Source organism: Piliocolobus tephrosceles, chromosome 8 (genome assembly GCF_002776525.5).
Source record: "Piliocolobus tephrosceles isolate RC106 chromosome 8, ASM277652v3, whole genome shotgun sequence".
Lineage (NCBI taxonomy): Eukaryota > Metazoa > Chordata > Mammalia > Primates > Cercopithecidae > Piliocolobus > Piliocolobus tephrosceles.
The window spans coordinates 39,363,678-39,384,473 of record NC_045441.1 but is presented as its reverse complement, the minus strand read 5'-3'; the positions used below and the strand labels follow the sequence as shown (position 1 = coordinate 39,384,473).

The 20,796-nt window shown below is 41.8% G+C and overlaps 1 protein-coding gene across 2 annotated transcripts in view; it reads left to right on the top strand.

Moving 5' to 3' along the window:
- COBL (cordon-bleu WH2 repeat protein) overlaps positions 1–20,796 on the top strand; it is a 303,066-nt gene that overhangs the window by 259,474 nt on the left and 22,796 nt on the right. For both annotated transcript variants that reach the window (XM_023232060.2, XM_023232059.2), the window contains one exon: positions 9,472–9,781. In XM_023232060.2, coding sequence (XP_023087828.1) covers positions 9,472–9,781 — 310 coding nt within the window. The remainder of the gene's footprint in view (positions 1–9,471; positions 9,782–20,796) is intronic.

Genomic DNA, 20,796 nt, shown 5'->3' with positions numbered 1-20,796 from the left:
CTGTCAGGCAAGAGGATAGTCTGACTCCTTTCCTCTCTTATATCCATAGAGATCTATTTTATTTCTTAGTTAAATCACAGTGAATTTCAAAGGGGATTGGAGGCAGCTTTTTGTGTCAATATTATTCAAATTAGAAACGTCTAGAAAAAGGAATAATTTTTATTTTAAATGATTGGAAATAAAAATATATTAATTAATGCTATTTTTGAAATCTACATTTTCCTTAAGTGGCTAGAAGTAAACACTAGGAGAGCTCAGAAATATATGTGCTGGGAAGGGAGAGGGAGGAGGAAATGCAGTTAAAGGCAGCCACAAAGGCACAACTCAGTCTTGCCTTCTTGGGAAACAAGGCTAAAGGGATCAGAGAGGATGCTGCATCAAACAGCACTCATTTATTTAATAATTTGGTCATTTTTATATGAAATTTACATCCAGAGTGATGGATGAACAGTGTGTTATGGAAAGCTAAGTAAAAGTAGGCCACAGACTTTATTCTCTAGGGTTCCGATGATAAAAGGATAGAAGTTGGAAGAAAGCAGCAGAAGGAGGGATGGCATTTTTCTTGGGTTGCCCATCTCAGATGGTGGCTGACTCACCTTTGCTTCATAATAGACCCAAGTATAGTCAATTTGAGATTGAGTCCCTTGGCACCTTGGCAGGTCCCTGAACCTCTCTTTCTGAGGCATTGGTTAAATAAAATTTATGTGTTTTAATAGACTAGACAACCTGGAGACAGAGTTTCTATTTTGACAATGAAAACTAAGACACCAGCTTTGTTCTTGCCAGCGGGGATGGCCATCCACTGCCCCATACTTCCCTCAAAGGTAAGGCCCCAGAAATGTGTAAAAAAGGACTGAAGGGTTTTTCCTCAAGAAATTGTTTCAAATATGTTGAGATTCCCAGATAAATGGGTCCAAGATTTGTTACATAGAACACGGTAGAAAATCTTTAGTCTTAGAAAAGTCTAAATGCAGATATAGTCAGTAAGATTCATGTAACATGTTGGTTAAAGAACCTTAATTTGACTCCTGCCTACCATGTGGGTTTTTTATGATGTTTGAATGAACTTGCCCCTTTTATAAGCCGAGCAGAGTGTTTCTGCAACACACACCCTCGGGGAGAGATGACATAATTTGTTGGTTGGGGTTTCTTTGATAATTTGCCAAATAGGAATAATAATATCCACACTGCAGGGGGCATGTGGATTAAATAAGGAGGTAGATAAATATTATCCATTTGAACACTGCAGAATGTCAAAACCCAACTAACATTATTTGGTTTGCAAATATCAGTGTTGAGCTGTACTATCTGATAGTAAATTAGCCAATAGTGTAATATTTTAGACTACTCCTAAAGTCCATGACAGTGGCATAGAGGAGGAATCCTGTTTAACTATTTGCTTAGAAACAAAAAAAGCACATTAAAATAAAATGAAACTTCAGTTTCAGGGTAGCTGAACTGATTCTCAGCACCATCAGCCAAAGTCAGCATTGTGGCTACAGAGAAAAACTGACCACCCCATCCAAATTGAATCCTCACCCCAGCATGCAAGCATCTGTCTCTGTCCCTGTGGAATTTCACTTAGTCCAGTCCTGGTTCATGCACCGCATCCATGACTGCTGTTGATAGGCTTTCTGATCCATAGTATGGAAACAGCAATATTCGCATGTGGTAAAGAAATTCACTCCATACCATTGCTGACACCCCCATTTAAACACAGGAAAGACGCCACGACTCGGTAGACAATTGTGTTTTTAATGCATGAGAGAAGGACAACAAGGTGATCAGAGAAATTTACTCCAAAGGAAGTGGAGTTAAGTTAGGAAATAGAACAAAACTTTAAATACTTTTAGTCATTGCCTCAGAAAATTTCAGTAGATCATCACATACATAAAATAAGGGCAGGCTATTACTGAAAAACAAATAAGCATCAAAACACATCTTTAGATATGTGATTAAATACACATCTTTAGAAATGTACACATTTAGACACATTCAGGTAAAAATTTTAAAACTCCACAGATAAAATTTTACTAGCTTCTAGAGAGGGGTTATGTATAGCTGTAAACAAATCATGAGAACATATGCCTTCTCATCTGTGATACAAGATGCTAGAAAACAGAGGAGCTGAGAAGACAGTCTTCAAGAAGGATTTTCATCTGAACCTTCCTTTAGTTTAGCCATATACGGGTATTCAAGGATGAGAATTAAACAGAGCCAGCCTTCAGACACAAGAGAGCTTTGAGAGTATACCCTCCTAAGTTAGATTATACTAAAGTATATAACCGAAACAATGGAAAATAAATCTAGGAAAGGGAAAGACATGTATGTAGCTGTCCAATTTAATATATAATATAAAATAAAGGTTCCTATAATAGAAATATCATAATGTTACTTAGATATATGTGCAAAATCAAGGAAATTTAGACATTTATTAGACAGGACTCCTCAGTTCTCAGAAATATGTCTTGACCAGTTATGCATAATTGGGTTTTGTGGCGACTTTTAGCTCACATAATTGGCACTTCCAAGAGACTCATCTTTATTATGGGCATGGTTGGGTCCAGGAGCTGAAACATTGTCTTAGAAGTATGTTCTTCTCCAATCCGTGGATAAGTTCTTCCCTGTGCTGGTTAAAATGGCAGCCATTTATCCAAAACTTACAACCAATCCATTTATTCCAGCCCAATTGGACCATCTTCCTGAATACCCAAGGTGCTGAGAAGGACTTTGATTAGTCCAGCATATGACACATACTCATCTTTGGACATAACATTGTCCTAGGGGAATAGTTAAGGGCAGATAGTCTCACCCAGATATGATAATTGGTTACCTGCAAGAGGGCAGAATTCTTTTAACACAAACAGAGTGAGAGTGGTGGGCAGAGAAAAACAACAGCTGTTTATTATATGTTTTTAAAAGAACAGCAGTTGTGTCTTACAGTGGAATAACTTGGAACTTTCTCTGCCCAGGGACTCTAATAGGCACGTTAGTATTCTAGGACTAGAGTTTGATTCAGATAGTGAAGAAATAGGAGCTGACTGATACCAAGAATACATCACTTGACTCTTAAGAGGATCCAGGTCTAATTTTAGATCCATAAATGTTTTTCAAACCTTCATTATCTTTCCTTCTTGAAAAGATAAAAATGTGTATGTGTATATTGCAGTGTTCTGGAGTCAACTGATTACCTTCATCATGGAATGTCTTTGAGGAGCCCAGGTCTGTGGCATTTTTGACAAGGGCCTTACTATAAAATGTTAGGAAATGGTGCCCATCAAACTAAAGAGGCTGTGATTTTGACAAGGAATGAACAGGCAAACTTCACTTGGAGGAAACTGTGCCTAGGGAATCAGTTAGAGAAAAAGAGGGGAACGAAGTTTGAGGTGCATACTCAGAGCAGAATCCATATAATGCTGGTGGCAAAAGGTCTCTCAAAGGCAAATCCTAAACCCAGCGTCTCCAAACCATGCCTCCTGAACATTTGCACCCTGTGTGTGCACACAGACACTAGGGATTCCAACCACTCAACAGTATTTGGTGTTTCCTGTGCAGCCTGGCATTTCTCTGCTTTTTCCCATCTTTTGACCCAACTGTCCTCTGCCTGCCAAAATCATGCTTGTGTTCAGATGCAGTCCAATGGTCGCTTTCCTGTCTCCTCTAATTAGAATGAGCGACCACTTCTGTATTCCTGTGGTATTGTCCATGAATCCCACCATCTCAACTCTTAAATTGACTGAAATGTATCGTGTACATCGGTGGGTTTAAACTAGGGTATACATTCTTCTGGGAGAACACCAGGACTCTCCAAGGGAATCCACTTCCAAATGTTATACTTCCACATGTATTCTTTCCTGGAATTCATGCACCTGAGAATTCACCCATGACCAGCATCATGCCAAGTCTTTTTCCCCAATGCCAGTTTTACAGATACCTGCCTTCTCCCTCATAAAAGACAGACATAACCCTCACCTATCAGGAATCTCACTGGGATGCACTTTCCTGAGATGGGGAAACCTTATTCCCGACCTCAAACAAGAGAACAAATGGAAATATTGGTATAAGATCGAGCAGATAAATCACTTTAATGAGTTGGTGGTGAATCTTTTTGAATATCAGGTGGTTTCCCAATTTTTCTTTCCAACCAAATTGACAAAGGATCTAATTGAGTTATCAGATTATAGATCATTAAGAATAATTTTTGTGACAGACTAATTAAGTGATTATTGACATATGTTAGAGGAAAAGTTTTAGAAACCTAATGGAATGATGTAACTATAACAGAAGTCCCTTAATTTACCTTCGTATGTGACAAGCTTTGCCTAGTGCTCATATCTGTAAGATGAAAAATAGACTTGAATTTATGCCAAACCCTGCCTCATGCTAGCAATAAGTAATCCAGTCATTTTTAAGGAATTAATTGGAAAAGCCTCACTCACTTATGAAATGCATTTCCAAATGATATTTTACCTTTTTGCTTGACAAATGTCAAAGTTTCTAGAACATTTATGTAATTTTGGTTTGCTGTTTTCTATTGGCACAAGGATAACAGTATAAAAAGGAATTTAATACAACTGCCTTATGGTTAGGGGAAATAAAAATTACATTTTAACTTATATACATATTTTATACAAAGAGACTTGATGAATGAAAAAAAACTCAAGCATAAAGTACATTCAATTAGGATGAGATTTTGTTAGGTAGTGAAATGGAAATAAGTTCAAGGAAGAAGAGACATGCTCTAAAACTCTGCCTATTAAAGGAAGAACTCATTTACTCATTTTTACGTGGAGGGGCCTGGGCATGAAAATACTATGATATCCAGATTCGTTTGTTTATATTTTTAAATGGCAAAATATTTATTTGTAAAATATTAATACTTATAACACAATTAAAATGTACATCTCTTGCAACCAACTGAACTCGTGATGGAAATTTTCAGATATCAGTGAAAAATGGAAGGAGATGCATGATTGTTCAAAATTATTTGGAGGGATGTGCAAAAAAAATTTTCCATTTATTTATTTATTTTTAAGATGGAGTCTTGCTCTGTCGCCCAGGCTGGAATTCAGTGGTGAGATCTCGGCTCACTGCAGCCTCCGCCTCCCAGCTTCAAGCAATTCTCTGCCTCAACCTCCTGAGTAGCTGGGACTACAGGTGCCCACCACCACACCTGTCTAATTTTTGTATTTTTAGTAGAGATGGGGTTTTGCCATGTTGGCCAGGCTGGTCTCAAACTCCTGGCCTCAGTAATCTGCCCACCTCAGCCTCCCAAAATGCTGGGATTACAGGTATGAGCCACTCACTGCACGCGCCCCCCCACCCAAATTATTGAAATGCTTTACGTCTGTTTGTATCACTAGTTCAGAAGCACTTCATGTTATTTTTCCCTTTCTTCCAAGTGCCTAAAACATGGAGAACAAAGCACAGGTTAAGATGAAGTGCAGCATTGCTTATTGGTTGTGAGTGGCTGTGGAACCCACAGGCAGTGGTGTGAGGTGGCGAGGTAGCTTTTCTTTCTTTGAAACATTTTCTCTGGGCCATATACATTTGGTGAAACTGGCTCTTGAGAAATCTTCTTTCTTAATGAACCACAAAAAAGCAATATCATAGGACACAAGATCTTTAATTTGCATTTAATGAAACAATAAAAACGAATCCATTCCAAAATTACTTGGAAGATACTTAGATTTAGTGATGGAATTATCTTTGCTGACTCTGTAGAAGAAAAACTAGTACCGAACTGAGAATAATTGTGTTCAACTTGAGGAACTACTAGCCCTAAGTTAGCATTTTCTTCTTTATGCTTGAGCTGAAGAATTTACCAAAGCTCATTCAGAGATATGTAATGGCCTCTGATTGTATAATTTAGGTGGAAGACAATAGAAGGGTTAATATTCCTTACTTAGACTCTGTGGCTATTCATTTAGAAGAGAATTAAATCATGAATTTATATTAGGCTTCTGCTAAAGACAAAGTAAGTGTGTTTTTTCACATTTGCAAAAATCCTGCAGTAATAACTTTTTAGTTAAAAAAGGTTGTTCATGCCTTAAGAGAATAGCAAAGCTGCCAGTGCATTAATTAACTCAAAAATAATGACTTACCCTCTCAGGGATGACAGAATATAGCAGAAAGGACAAAGCCAATGTTGTATTCCTTTTAAAGATTCCTAATTAGTCACTGGTCAGTTGTAAAAATGGGTGTTTACATCCTATATTTTGATTTGGCATTTCAAAGACTGCAGTTCTACTCTAGAAGGGATTTTAGAGCCCATCAGAACCAACTGCTTATTTTACAGAGAGGGGAAAGGGGATTGTTCAGAGCGCAATTTGAGCTCTTAATTCAGCCCTCCTCCTGCTGCCCCTGGGTTTCAGGCTGGGGTCCCTGGACCGCTGGCTCTAGGCAAGCCCCTCAGGGACTGGAGAGAGGGTGGGAAATGGGACACACACAGGATCTGGAGGACAGGACCTGGGCCCCCAACCTCGATGCAGCCCAAGCAGCTCCACGTTTTCCTTTTATGTTCTGAGTTTCCGTTTAGCATTGATGAAGAAAAAAAAATAAAAAAGGCTCCTGCACCATTATCTCATTCAGAAATTGTCAAAACATGTTACAGTTAATGGGGTTAATCATCGGAACCAGCCAAAGGAAGAAAAGAGATGTGGGGTGGGGGCAGGATGAGTGAGATGGGCGTGTCTGATTCCAAACAAAAGATGCCCAGGACAGAGCAGACCTCAGAAAGGAGTGATCAGAAATTGCCTGAAAACTCACGCCAACCCAGGTTGGGGCTTCACAGAAATATCTCCCCTTCTCTTCAGATCTGTGCTCTTTCTGACAGCTCACCAGGAAGCTTCTCCAGGAAGTTCCCCACGCAGCCACCATCACCCTCCTCAAAGCCTTTGCAGGTGCTCCCCCTTGGCCGCAGCCTGCCCCACCCTATACTCCGAGCAGGTGCCAGCATCACTGTGGGGAGGTCTGCCTGGTCAGGTCCCACCCCTTTGGCAGAAGGCCTTGCACCCATGTTCCCTCTCCTCCCAGCATTTAGACAGTTGTCTTTTCAATTCCTGTGCCACTCTTCTCCCTAGACGCAGGTAAACCTCCTGAGAGCAGAGCCCCCCTACCTGCTTCTGCACCAATGGCATGAATGGTGTCACAGGGCTGTGGCCAGGCCACACAGGCCATGGGAAGATTATCCACATGGAGAGCAGGAGAGTTGGCCTGGGCAAAAGGGGAGCTCTGGTAATAGCACTCGCATTAGTCATTTTGTAAATGGTTTAACACATGTGTGCACCAAATATGTGACCTCTCACTCCAGGTTGATTTAAGGCTTTGCAGGTGGCTTAATTTAGACCACAGGCTCTCAACTTTTTTTTTCTTTTGCCTCAAAACTTCTGAGGAATATATATGTATGACCGGACAAGCATTCCTGATCTTTATAACTGGCTAGAGAAGGGGTGGAGGCGGGTTAGAGTCCCTCTGCCCCGCAATGTGTTCTGTGCCTCCAGAGAGCATGTACCAGGTGCTCTGAGGGCCCCCTCCAAGGGGCCTGGCAGCAGAGGGCTAGCAGGGGCACATTTGTTCAGGCCACTTCACACCTGAGTGATAATCCCTGGAGAGGGAAGAGGGTAAGCCAGGCTAAACCAGCATTTGTGTGGCCCCTACTGTGTGCCACCACGTCGCTCAGTCTGGCGTGCCACACTCTGCCTATGGGAGCACACCGAGAGTTGGTGTGACCATACAGCATTGTCATTCTTTGTGTACGTGTCTGTCCCTTCAGAAGCTGTGAGTGCCAGAGAGCCCACATGTTTGGATTGGAATCTGTGTCCCCAGGCCCTGTCATGGGGCCCTTCACATTCAGGTACCCACTCAGCAGTAGGGACCCTGTGGGCAGCAGCATTACCTTACTCTGTTAGGGTGTGAATCCAGGCCTCTGTGATTGAGAGTTTTGTTCTTGTCATACTTTTAATATACAACATAGACAGAAAAAACGTGCTGGTTTTATTGTTCAGTGATGGCGGCAAAAGGGAAGGCAAGAGAGGAGTGAGGGGAAACAGGGAGCTACTGGGACATTTCTTCTCAGTATTTGTCTTGAATTAAGAGTCTGGCCACAAAAGCTGGGGAGAGAACTAGAAGAGCGAGGTCGCAGCAGACCAGCATCACTGCATTCAGCATATCTCCTCGTGCGTTTGCGCTGCTCTAAACTATTCTTTTTTTTTTTTTTTTTTTCTCTCATTCTATTCTTTACTTTGGAGCTCTTTAGTGAAATGTATATTCTTTTAAACTTTTGTTCTTTCATTTGTTTTATTGTTTGGAATCTCAAACCAACACCTGATGGGATTTTATTTTGGTTTTGTTGATGATAAGTTGTTAGTCTCCTGTCTAGTTAAAATATTGGTGCTGTTGAGTGCAGTTGTGATGTCACTTCACTCTCAGTGCATGATTTTGTGGAGTGAGCATTCCTAGAGGAGTCTTAATTCACTTTGGGCATCCAGTGACTATTTAGGGGAAGATTGACTTTAAAACAAAATACACTGGGACTGCAACAAAACACAGTCCTTGTTTCCTGGACTGTCATAAATAGTGCTTAGATCATATATCCTGAAGTGTCTTGAAGTTTAAAATCTGTTTTTATTAAAAAAACAGTAACAACTCTAATATACATCAAGCTAGAGTTGTGTGTTTTTGTCCTTCAAATTTCATCTCTATGCATAGAGCCTTCTGTGATTTTAGGGAATCTAGAAGCTCAGGAAGAGAAAAATAATGACCTCCCATTACTTACACTTAATGTGTGGCTATCTACGAATAGCTACCCATCATTAGTATTAGTGCTTGACAGAACTTGGCATGGAGAGCAAGTTGCCGCTCTGTGCATCTCACCAAACTGCTGCAGCAAATCACATTTAGTGCATAGGAGCCAGGTAACCGCAACCACAGAAACTGGCCTCACATGTAAAAATTAAGGGAGAGCCAAAAGCTGGGGAGTAGGGCCATGAATCTTCTAGGCCAGATTTCAAATATGAAATACACGTGAGATGTTTTCAAACTGATATTTATGTCTGCTTATTTATATTTCCAAAAACTCTAATTGTTGTTAATGTTTGTCTAAAGATCTCACATTAAACAAGTTCCATTAAACCAAAGGTCAGACTAGAAACAATTGTATTCAACATGTCATTAGTTTGAATTTTTAAATGTGCTCGCCCATAGCCATAGAGAGGAGACCAATGTAAAAAGCTAATTAATCAAATACTGATTTTTAAGGGAAAATTTTGCTCTCAGTCTTATACAAATGACTCCCTCTGAGTTAAAATGTTTCAGGAGTATTCAGCAGCATTTGAATGAGAGTCTTCCTTTATTTTGAGCACCCTGAATCCGAAATTTTAGAGTGGGGCCAACACACTGATGTCATACTTGTTAGGCAGTATGGACCCCGGCGTAGTTTGGGCTGACCTGTCCTTACCGTGTCTTGTCCAGTAAGCCTGCCCCTGGGGTCTGGCAGCCACTGCAGCCCGGATGGAGTCCCACAGGTGCTGTCAGAGGCGGAGGAGACCGTGTCAGTTGGCAGCTGTTTTGCGTCAGAGGACACGACCGAGGACTCGGGAGTGATGAGTTCCCCCTCAGACATCGTCTCTCTGGACTCACAGCAGGACAGCATGAAATACAAAGACAAGTGGGCCACAGACCAGGAAGACTGCAGTGACCAGGACCTCGCTGGAACCCCAGACCTGGGTCCCCAGAAGAGCCCCTTGTGGGAGAAGAATGGCTTTGAGAACTCACATCTGAGGTGAGTCATGGGAAGGACGGGTGGGGACGGAAGTCACAGCCACATCTGTGTCTCTAAAGAGTGTCTTTTGTCACGGGATCCAACACGTGCTATCACAATCTGCTCTGCACCAGGGCCCCGACCCTGATTCACGGCAGCTATTCTCAGGCATGTCTCTGTGCTGTCTGTACATCTGCAGTAACTTACAAAGACTGTGTAAGAGTGACTTGCTTGCTTTGGCACCATACCCTTAAGTATATTTTTCTACTCAACATGGTGTTTGTAAGATTTATCCATGATGATATCTGTGTTGTTTATTCATTTATTTACCCATTTTCCTGATAATGAGCACTTGGATTGTTCTAGTTTTTCAGGGCTGGAAACGATGAACAAGAAACATATGTCTCTATTTACATGTAGAGACTTTTCTAGAAGAGGAAACTGACAGGAAAGAGACTCATCTTCAGCTTTATCCCACCTGAAATGCCCATGCAATTGGCAGGCCCCCCAGTGTCTGCAAGGTCCCCTTGTTGCACACCGATGCCAGTATTTAACATCAGTAGACATCTTGAGCTTTGCCAACGTGTAGGCGTCAGATGGCTTCTCATGTAGCTTTCATTTACAGTTCTCTGATTAGGAAGGATGAGCATCTTGTCATTTGTTCATTAGCAATTTGGGTCTTGTATTAATTGCCTTTTCATAGCCTTTGCCCTTTTAAAAAACATGCTACATCTGGCCTGGCATGGTGGCTCATGCCCATAATCCCAGCATTTTGAGAGGCTGAAACAGGAGGATTGCTTGAGCCCAGGAGTTCAAGACCAGCATGGGCAATATAGTGAGACCTTTTCTCTACAAAAAAAATTTAAAACTTAGCTGAGCGTGGTAGCACGTGCCTGTAGTCCCAGCTACTCTGGAGACTGAGATGGGAGGATCACTTGAGCCCAGGTCGTGAAGGTGGCAGTGAGTTGAGATTGTACCACTGCACTCCAGCCTAGGCAGTAGAGCAAGACTCTGTTTCAAACAAAATTGAATTAAATTAAAAATTGTTATGTTTACTTTTTTTGGTTATTAAATTCTCCTTTGTCAGTTATTTGCACATGGAACATTTCTAAGTCTGTGGCTCCAACCTAACTGTTTTCTTTTCTTATACAATGATTGTCTTCACATTTTAGTATTCGTTTTTCCTTTTTCTCTCAGAAATCTGAGATAAATAATCTTTGCCTATTTAAGAGATCCTTCCTGTACCCTAAAAGACTAAAGATAGTCTGAATTTCTTGTAAAACTGCATTTTTACATTTGGGCTCTCCTATACCTGGGGTTTATTTTGGGGTGTGATGTGAAGAAGGATCTATTTTTTCCCACTGATCCCTATCCCCACTGTGGTCAGACATCAAGTGTCCATGTGCACGTTGTTCTGTTCCAGCGCTCTTTCCGTAGCACTGGTGTATTTGTCCATCTCTGTACCAACATCACACTGTCAGGATTCCTTTCTTTATTCTTATATAGAAAGGCATGTTGATTCTCTTCAGCCTGCCAATGTTTTTCATCTTTTAGATAACTTCAAGAACTCATCAAATAAATACTATGGAAATGTTAACAGAAATAAGGTAAAATGGGCTGGATGCAGTGGCTCAAGCCTATAATCCCAGCACTTTGGGAGGCTAAGGTGGGTGGATCACCTGAGGTCAGGAGTTCAAGACCCACCTGGCCAACATGGTGAAACCCCATCTCTACTAAAAATACAAAAATTTGCTGGGTGTGGTGGCACTTGCCTGTAGTCCCAGCTACTCAGGAGGCTGAGGCAAGATAATCACTTGAACTCTAGAGGCAGAGGTTGCGGTGAGCCAAGATCGCACCATTGCACTCCTATCTGGGTGACAGAGTGAGACTCCATCCCAGAAAAAGAAAAAAAAAAGGAAAGAAGGTAAAATGATTTAAAGAAGTAGTTCATAAGCCAGTCACCAAAATGAATGAAGGCTTTTATAATATGTTTTTCACGTTTTGTTCCAATCCTATTCGTATGAACACACAAATCTGTATCTGGTTAGTGTAATTGTCTTATCAATAATACTTTATATATCTTTGTACCTAACAGTTTGTCATGACCAGTTCCCCATGTTGTTATACACACTCCCTAATAACATTAAAGTATAGCTCTTCAATTAAAAGGGTGACTCCAAGACCAAGTTTATATTTCATCAGAAAGGAAATTTGAAGGCAGCAATTGGTTCCTTCCTGCCTACCCCACACGAGATGCCTTTTGCTGAGGTTGGCCTGTGTTGTTTACATCTGTGAGAACAGAGGAAAATTATGGCATTTTCCTTTTAGACATTTAACATAAAGAAAAATCACTTTCTACTGTAATCTCCACGTCTTTTCTGCAGTGTGCGTGGGGATTGCACAGGTTTGCATTCCACATCTGAAACTAATCAGACATGCGTTACTCTGCACCCCGAGGGATGCTGCGCATAGGACTCATTGTTTGCTTTGCTGGTGCTGACCGTTGATATAAAATCTTGCTGATTTCTATCCAAATAATGAGGGTTAATATTGACTATGGCCACAGCCAGGATAATCATTGAGTCTTTGGAACCTGATGCTTTATGCAAACAGGGAACACGGCATGTTTTCCTGCCCTCATCTCTGGGGTGCCACTGAATTTGAGAGTACTGTGGTGGGGAGGGAGGGAGTTTGGCAATCGGATAGACCTACAATGGAATCTCACCACCACTAACTAGCTGTTTGGCCTTTAAGAGTCCACTTAATTTTGCCAAGCATTACCTTTTGATCATACACAGTGCGGATATGCCACCTATCTATCAGAGTTGTCATGAGCCTGTGAAAAGCCCAGCACAGATGATACCATGCACGTCGCATATATAATAAGTAGTACCCATTGTCAGAACTACTGCCCTTAGTTTAGGAAATGGGGGCGCCATGAATTGCCCTGGACAATCACTTTCCTTCACCGGGTTGTGGTCAGCTCATCAGTCAGATGAGGATGAAGATGCTCTCTGAGCCCCTTAGCCCTGCCTGTGATGCTGGGTTATTTGCCCAAGAGTTGGGATTGACTCTGCCCTTGCATGGAATGACTATAGAATTTTTGCTTTTTGTTTTTTGTTTTTGGAGGGTAGGGGGGATTTCATAGAATGAATCTAGTGTTTTTGGGCACCAGTTTGAGGTTTTTTGGGTTTTTTTACAGGAATTATCTCAACTGACAAATTAGACATATTCAGAGATTTCAGCATGGTATATCACATTTTTTCCCAAATATATGATTTTCAATAAATTTCAGGATTACTTCAAAGCAGTGCCTCCCATGCAATGCAAGGGTTGCAAATATGGATGCCTTAGAGGCAAGGCAGTGGTTAGGCAAAGTTGAGGGAGGCTCAGCAGATGAGAGACCACAGGCAGTGTGGAAAACACATGCTTTCTCTAAAGAGAGCAGCCCTGCTCCCTCTGTCCAACTGTCGCCCTGTGGGTTACAGACCCAGTGTGGCCAGTTTTTGAAGAGAAGCCAGAAATCTGGATTTTTATGTAACATCTCCCAAATTGTCAATGTTGGCAACCAATTCAAGCACTCAGGGTAAAACGGAACACATATGCAAGCTGGATGTGGCCTGTTCCCAGACTTACACCCTTCTTAAGACTGAAGGCTGCATCGATTGTTCCACTTCTTTTTGGGACAAACAAGATTACTTTCCTTGCCTATTCGCCAACTGTGGAATATAGTTGCAGCTACTCAGGTATTTCCTGTGCTTGAAAAATATCGATTCACACATAAAGTTGGGAATGAAGAGAGAATCTGCCTCTTTTGATGAAAATAGTGTGTTCCAGGGACAGGCTCGGCATTCACATCTGGAGTGAACCCTGTCGAAAGCTGAGGCAGCACAGGGGTGGTAAAGGCAGGGCTGGCGGGGGCTGCCCCGGCAGCAGAACTCAGGTGTGGCCTGATGGAGCAGACCGGTCGGGTGGTCACGATCTCTACAGTGAGGACCCATGCCTCGGGACTGACAGCCCAGACTCAAGGTGAACTCAAGGTGAGAGCGCAGAAACCACCACTGTTCACAGGGGTGTGGCCCTCACCTTGGCTACCTGCACAGAAGAACCCTATCAGAACACTAAACAGCAGCATCCATGTTCAGACTCTGGAGATCGAGAGAAACGATAGCAAAGAGGAGGTTTTCTGACAGGCAGTGTGAGGAAAAGCCTGGCAGAGTGTCCCTAGTTGGCACCTCAAGCTCCTCTTTCATTGTGCCCCTGAAACACATACCCAACCTTGATCAAGAGGAGGCTGCCCAGAGAAGGCATGACCACCATTCCTTGTGCCCTGTGCCTGGTCCCCGAGCCCAACCTCCTGGCCCTACCCTGGATGACCCCCATACCTGGTTTCCAAAACTCATCCTGAGCTGCCCATTTGTACTCCCAGAACCCGTGTTCAGCTTACATGGCAAACGATGAAGATGTAGGACCTGGCTGTGACATGAGCCCTCTCCATCCCCTCTGAATGCCAGGCCTTAGGGGCTCAGGCAAAGCAGAAGTCACCTTCTGGCTGGCTGGCAAGGCCAGGCCTCTAGGCTGGGAGTGGAGTTGGACAGGTTGTGAAGCTGTCCCTGATAGCCCCAGACACCTTCAGCTTGCAGAAAGTCTCTGCTGTAGTCCCAGTCATCAGGAGAATGAGGATTGCTCATGGTTTATCAACTTGGCCAAAGTAGTGTCTTCTGTTGCCACCCCTCTGTTATTTGGGTATTCACTAAACACTGTTTGGGAACAGCCTCAAGACCCTTCATCACCTGGGAAGACCCAAGTGTGTAAGGTCTACATCACTGTGTTCTAGTTTTCTTAGCTATTTCTCCTTTCTCTGCACCCTACGAAGATCAAAATCATCTAGACTCCTTTGGCTAGGGATGCCTGGGTTCACACATTGACAAGCTGGAGGCAAACACCATTTCCTCAAGAGCTCTGCCACCTGTCCGAGGAGAGAGCCATATTGGGCTGGCCACAGCTAAAAACTCTCCTGGTTCAGTGGCATCTTCACTGTGTGCAGTTGTATTTAGGGGCTCGACTGGCCTTGCTGCTGCTGCAGCCCTTGCTTCACACGTGGCAGCATTGGTGGGCTCCATTTGGTGTCCTTGGAGCCAAGGCATTAAATTGAAGAGTCTAAGGAATACCATGCTTCTAAGAAGAGCAAGTGTGAATGCTTGGTAGTAATTGGAATATGTTGTGCATTGGCTCATGCCTGTACTCCCAGCACTTTGGGAGGCCGAGGCAGGTGGATCACCTAAGGTCAGGAGTTGAAGACCATCCTGGCCAATGTGGTGAAACCCCATCTCTACTAAAATTACAAAAAATAGCCAAGCATGCTGGCGGATGCCTGTAATCCCAGCTACTAGGGAGGCTGAGGCAGGAGAATCACTTGAACCCAGGAGGCAGAGGTTGCAGTGAGCCGAGATCACACCACTGCACTCCAGCCTGGGTGACGAGCAAAACTCCATCTCAAATAACAATAATAATAATAATAATAATTGGAATATATTATATGTGCTGCTGGAATTTTAAAAGAATATGTTTTTCAAGTCATTTGATTGTATCTGATTATAATTTTTCACTGCAAAATAAATCTCAGTTGAAATTTGACCTTGTAAAGGGAAAATCAGACTCCCAGGGTCTTCCTTTCAACATAGTACAGCCAATGAAGAAACTCCTAAGGAAGAGCTCAGCCCAAGAGCTGAACAGGAATAACAGAAATGTGCATGTAGTGGTTGCATTTCATTCTGGGGACACACCTGGGCATGGCCCTCAGGAAAGGACCTGTGTGCCTCACTCACAGCTCTGCCATGGACTACATTCCCACAGACTCTTATGACAGGCATCTGTCCCTTATGTATGAGCCCAGCCAATGCTCCTAATACTTAAAGAGTCACTTAATGTGAAGATTGAAGAGTCTGCATTTAGACTGCTTAGGGAAGGAACTGCCCATGGCTGGCAGTGGTTTGCCCAGTGGCTTCACCTCTTGGTTCAGTTTCCTGGTCAGTAAAATTGAGATATGCACTACTTCCCCTTACAATAGTGCCTGATACATTGCTAGCCTTCAACGATTGGTACCTGGTGTTATTGTTGCATGTATTGTTATGTACAACTGACTGAGGAAGGGGAGAAATTTGATTTGTTAGGTAATCTTTGTAACTTGTATCTAGCTCTGATCATCTTCCTCTTTATTTATAACATGTTTGAAAAAGGTAAATAGACACATAAATATGTGTGCATGCATATGTGTGCATGTATTTGTGTGTATATATATATATGTGTGTATGTATATGAGAGAGAGGGAGAAACAGAGAGAGAGAGATGGATGGGGAAGTAGAGGAGACTGTTATCTCCTCCTACCTGCAGGGAAGGAACAGTGGAACTAGCACTGATTATAAACTCTTGAATTCTGAAAGCAACCTTGTTGTAATCAGGCAGTATCTAACTGTGTATAATTATTGTGTAAATCTGAGTTCTAGGGTTCCTTTTGGGAACATCAATTCCACAGGAAAGCTATGAGGAGTAAAAGAGAGAGATTGAATAAGTGGGTGTCAGGCCTTTTTTTTTTTTTTTTTTTTTTATTATACTTTAAGTTCTAGGGTACATGTGCATAACGTGCAGGTTACATATGTATACATGTGCCATGTTGGTGTGCTGCACCCATCAACTCGTCAGCACCCATCAATTCATCATTTATATCAGGTATAACTCCCCAATGCAATCCCTCCCCCCTCCCCCCTCCCCATGATAGGCCCCAGTGTGTGATGTTCCCCTTCCCGAGTCCAAGTGAGCTCATTGTTCAGTTCCCACCTATGAGTGAGAACATGCGGTGTTTGGTTTTCTCTTCTTGTGATAATTTGCTAAGAATGATGGTTTCCAGCTGCATCCATGTCTCTACAAAGGACGCAAACTCATCCTTTTTTATGGCTGCATAGTATTCCATGGTGTATATGTGCCACATTTTCTTAATCCAGTCTGTCACTGATGGACATTTGGGTTGATTCCAAGTCTTTGCTATTGTGAATAGTGCCGCAATAAACATACGTGTGCATGTGTCTTTGTAGTAGCATAATTTATAATCCTTTGGGTATATACCCAGTAGTGGGATGGCTGGGTCATATGGTACATCTAGTTCTAGGTCCTTGAGGAATCGCCATACTGTTTTCCATAATGGTTGAACTAGTTTACAATCCCACCAACAGTGTAAAAGTGTTCCTATTTCTCCACATCCTCTCCAACACCTGTTGTTTCCTGATTTTTTAATGATTGCCATTCTAACTGGTGTGAGATGGTATCTCATTGTGGTTTTGATTTGCATTTCTCTGATGGCCAGTGATGATGAGCATTTTTTCATGTGTCTGTTGGCTGTATGAATGTCTTCTTTTGAGAAATGTCTGTTCATATCCTTTCCCCACTTTTGGATGGGGTTGTTTGTTTTTTTCTTGTATATTTGTTTGAGTTCTTTGTAGATTCTGGAAATGAGCCCTTTGTCAGATGAGTAGATTGCAAAAATTTTCTCCCATTCTGTAGGTTGCCTGTTCACTCTGATGGTAGTTTCTTTTGCTGTGCAGAAGCTCTTTAGTTTAATGAGATCCCATTTGTCAATTTTGGCTTTTGCTGCCGTTGCTTTTGGTGTTTTAGACATGAAGTCCTTGCCCGTGCCTATGTCCTGAATGGTACTACCTAGATTTTCTTCTAGGGTTTTTATGGTATTAGGTCTAACATTTAAGTCTCTAATCCATCTTGAATTAATCTTCGTATAAGGAGTAAGGAAAGGATCCAGTTTCAGCTTTCGACTTATGGCTAGCCAATTTTCCCAGCACCATTTATTAAATAGGGAATCCTTTCCCCATTTCTTGTTTTTCTCAGGTTTGTCAAATATCAGATGGTTGTAGATGTGTGGCGTTATTTCTGAAGGCTCCGTTCTGTTCCATTGGTCTATATCTCTGTTTTGGTACCAGTACCATGCTGTTTTGGTTACTGTAGCCTTGTAGTATAGTTTGAAGTCAGGTAGCATGACGCCTCCTGCTTTGTCCTTTTGACTTAGGATTGTCTTGGCAATACGGGCTCTTTTTTGGTTCCATATGAACTTTAAAGCAGTTTTTTCCAATTCGGTGAAGAAACTCATTGGTAGCTTGATGGGGATGGCATTGAATCTATAAATTACCTTGGGCAGTATGGCCATTTTCACAATATTGATTCTGCCTATCCATGAGCATGGTATGTTCTTCCATTTGTTTGTGTCCTCTTTGATTTCACTGAGCAGTGGTTTGTAGTTCTCCTTGAAGAGGTCCTTTACATCCCTTGTAAGTTGGATTCCTAGGTATTTTATTCTCTTTGAAGCAATTGTGAATGGAAGTTCATTCCTGATTTGGCTCTCTGCTTGTCTGTTACTGGTGTATAAGAATGCTTGTGATTTTTGCACATTGATTTTGTATCCTGAGACTTTGCTGAAGTTGCTTATCAGCTTAAGAAGATTTTGGGCTGAGACGATGGGGTTTTCTAAATACACAATCATGTCATCTGCAAACAGGGACAATTTGACTTCCTCTTTTCCTAACTGAATACCCTTGATTTCTTTCTCTTGCCTGATTGCCCTAGCCAGAACTTCCAACACTATGTTGAATAGGAGTGGTGAGAGAGGGCATCCCTGTCTTGTGCCAGTTTTCAAAGGGAACTTTTCCAGTTTTTGCCCATTCAGTATGATATTAGCTGTGGGTTTGTCATAAATAGCTCTTATTATTTTGAGGTACGTTCCATCAATACCGAATTTGTTGAGCGTTTTTAGCATGAAGGGCTGTTGAATTTTGTCAAAAGCCTTTTCTGCATCTATTGAGATAATCATGTGGTTCTTGTCTTTGGTTCTGTTGATATGCTGGATTACGTTGATTGATTTGCGAATGTTGAACCAGCCTTGCATCCCAGGGATGAAGCCCACTTGATCATGGTGGATAAGCTTTTTGATGTGCTGCTGAATCCGGTTTGCCAGTATTTTATTGAGGATTTTTGCATCGATGTTCATCAGGGAGATTGGTCTAAAATTCTCTTTTTTTGTTGTGTCTCTGCCAGGCTTTGGTATCAGGATGATGCTGGCCTCATAAAATGAGTTAGGGAGGATTCCCTCTTTTTCTATTGATTGGAATAGTTTCAGAAGGAATGGTACCAGCTCCTCCTTGTACCTCTGGTAGAATTCAGCTGTGAATCCATCTGGTCCTGGGCTTTTTTTGGTGGGCAGGCTATTAATTGTTGCCTCAATTTCAGAGGCTGCTATTGGTCTATTCAGGGATTCAACTTCTTCCTGGTTTAGTCTTGGAAGAGTGTACGCGTCCAGGAAATTATCCATTTCTTCTAGATTTTCTAGTTGATTTGCGTAGAGGTGTTTATAGTATTCTCTGATGGTAGTTTGTATTTCTGTGGGGTCGGTGGTGATATCCCCTTTATCATTTTTTATTGCGTCTATTTGATTCCTCTCTCTTTTCTTCTTTATTAATCTTGCTAGCGGTCTGTCAATTTTGTTGATCTTTTCACAAAACCAACTCCTGGATTCATTGATTTTTTGGAGGGTTTTTTGTGTCTCTATCTCCTTCAGTTCTGCTCTGATCTTAGTTATTTCTTGCCTTCTGCTAGCTTTTGAATGTGTTTGCTCTTGCCTCTCTAGTTCTTTTAATTGTGATGTTAGAGTGTCAATTTTAGATCTTTCCTGCTTTCTCTTGTGGGCACTTAGTGCTATAAATTTCCCTCTACATACTGCTTTAAATGTGTCCCAGAGATTCTGGTATGTTGTATCTTTGTTCTCATTGGATTCAAAGAACATCTTTATTTCTGCTTTCATTTCGTTATGTACCCAGTAGTCATTCAGGAGCAGGTTGTTCAGTTTCCATGTAGTTGAGCGGTTTTGATTGAATTTCTTAGTCCTGAGTTCTAGTTTGATTGCACTGTGGTCAGAGAGACAGTTTGTTATAATTTCTGTTCTTTTACATTTGCTGAGGAGTGCTTTACTTCCAATTATGTGGTCAATTTTGGAATAAGTGTGATGTGGTGCTGAGAAGAATGTATATTCTGTTGACTTGGGGTGGAGAGTTCTATAGATGTCTATTAGGTCCGCTTGGTGCAGAGATGAGTTCAATTCCTGGATATCCTTGTTAACTTGCTGTCTCGTTGATCTGTCTAATGTTGACAGTGGAGTGTTGAAGTCTCCCATTATTATTGTATGGGAGTCTAAGTCTCTTTGTAAGTCTCTAAGGACTTGCTTTATGAATCTGGGTGCTCCTGTATTAGGTGCATATATATTTAGGATAGTTAGCTCTTCCTGTTGGATTGATCCCTTTACCATTATGTAATGGCCTTCTTTGTCTCTTTTGATCTTTGATGGTTTAAAGTCTGTTTTATCAGAGACTAGGATTGCAACCCCTGCTTTTTTTTGTTCTCCATTTGCTTGGTAGATCTTCCTCCATCCTTTTATTTTGAGCCTATGTATGTCTCTGCATGTGAGATGGGTCTCCTGAAGACAGCAGACTGATGGGTCTTGACTCTTTATCCAGTTTGCCAGTCTGTGTCTTTTAATTGGAGCATTTAGTCCATTTACATTTAAGGTTAATATTGTTATGTGTGATCTTGATCCTGCCATTATGATATTAACTGGTTATTTTGCTCATTAGTTGATGCAGTTTCTTCCTAGGCTCGATGGTCTTTACATTTTGGCATGTTTTTGCAGTGGCTGGTACCGGTTGTTCCTTTCCATGTTTAGGGCTTCCTTCAGGGTCTCTTGTAAGGCAGGCCTGGTGGTGACAAAATCTCTAAGCATTTGCTTATCTGTAAAGAATTTTATTTCTCCTTCACTTATGAAACTTAGTTTGGCTGGATATGAAATTCTGGGTTTAAAATTCTTTTCTTTAAGAACGTTGAATATTGGCCCCCACTCTCTTCTGGCTTGTAGAGTTTCTGCCGAGAGATCTGCTGTTAGTCTGATGGGCTTCCCTTTGTGGGTAACCCGACCTTTCTCTCTGGCT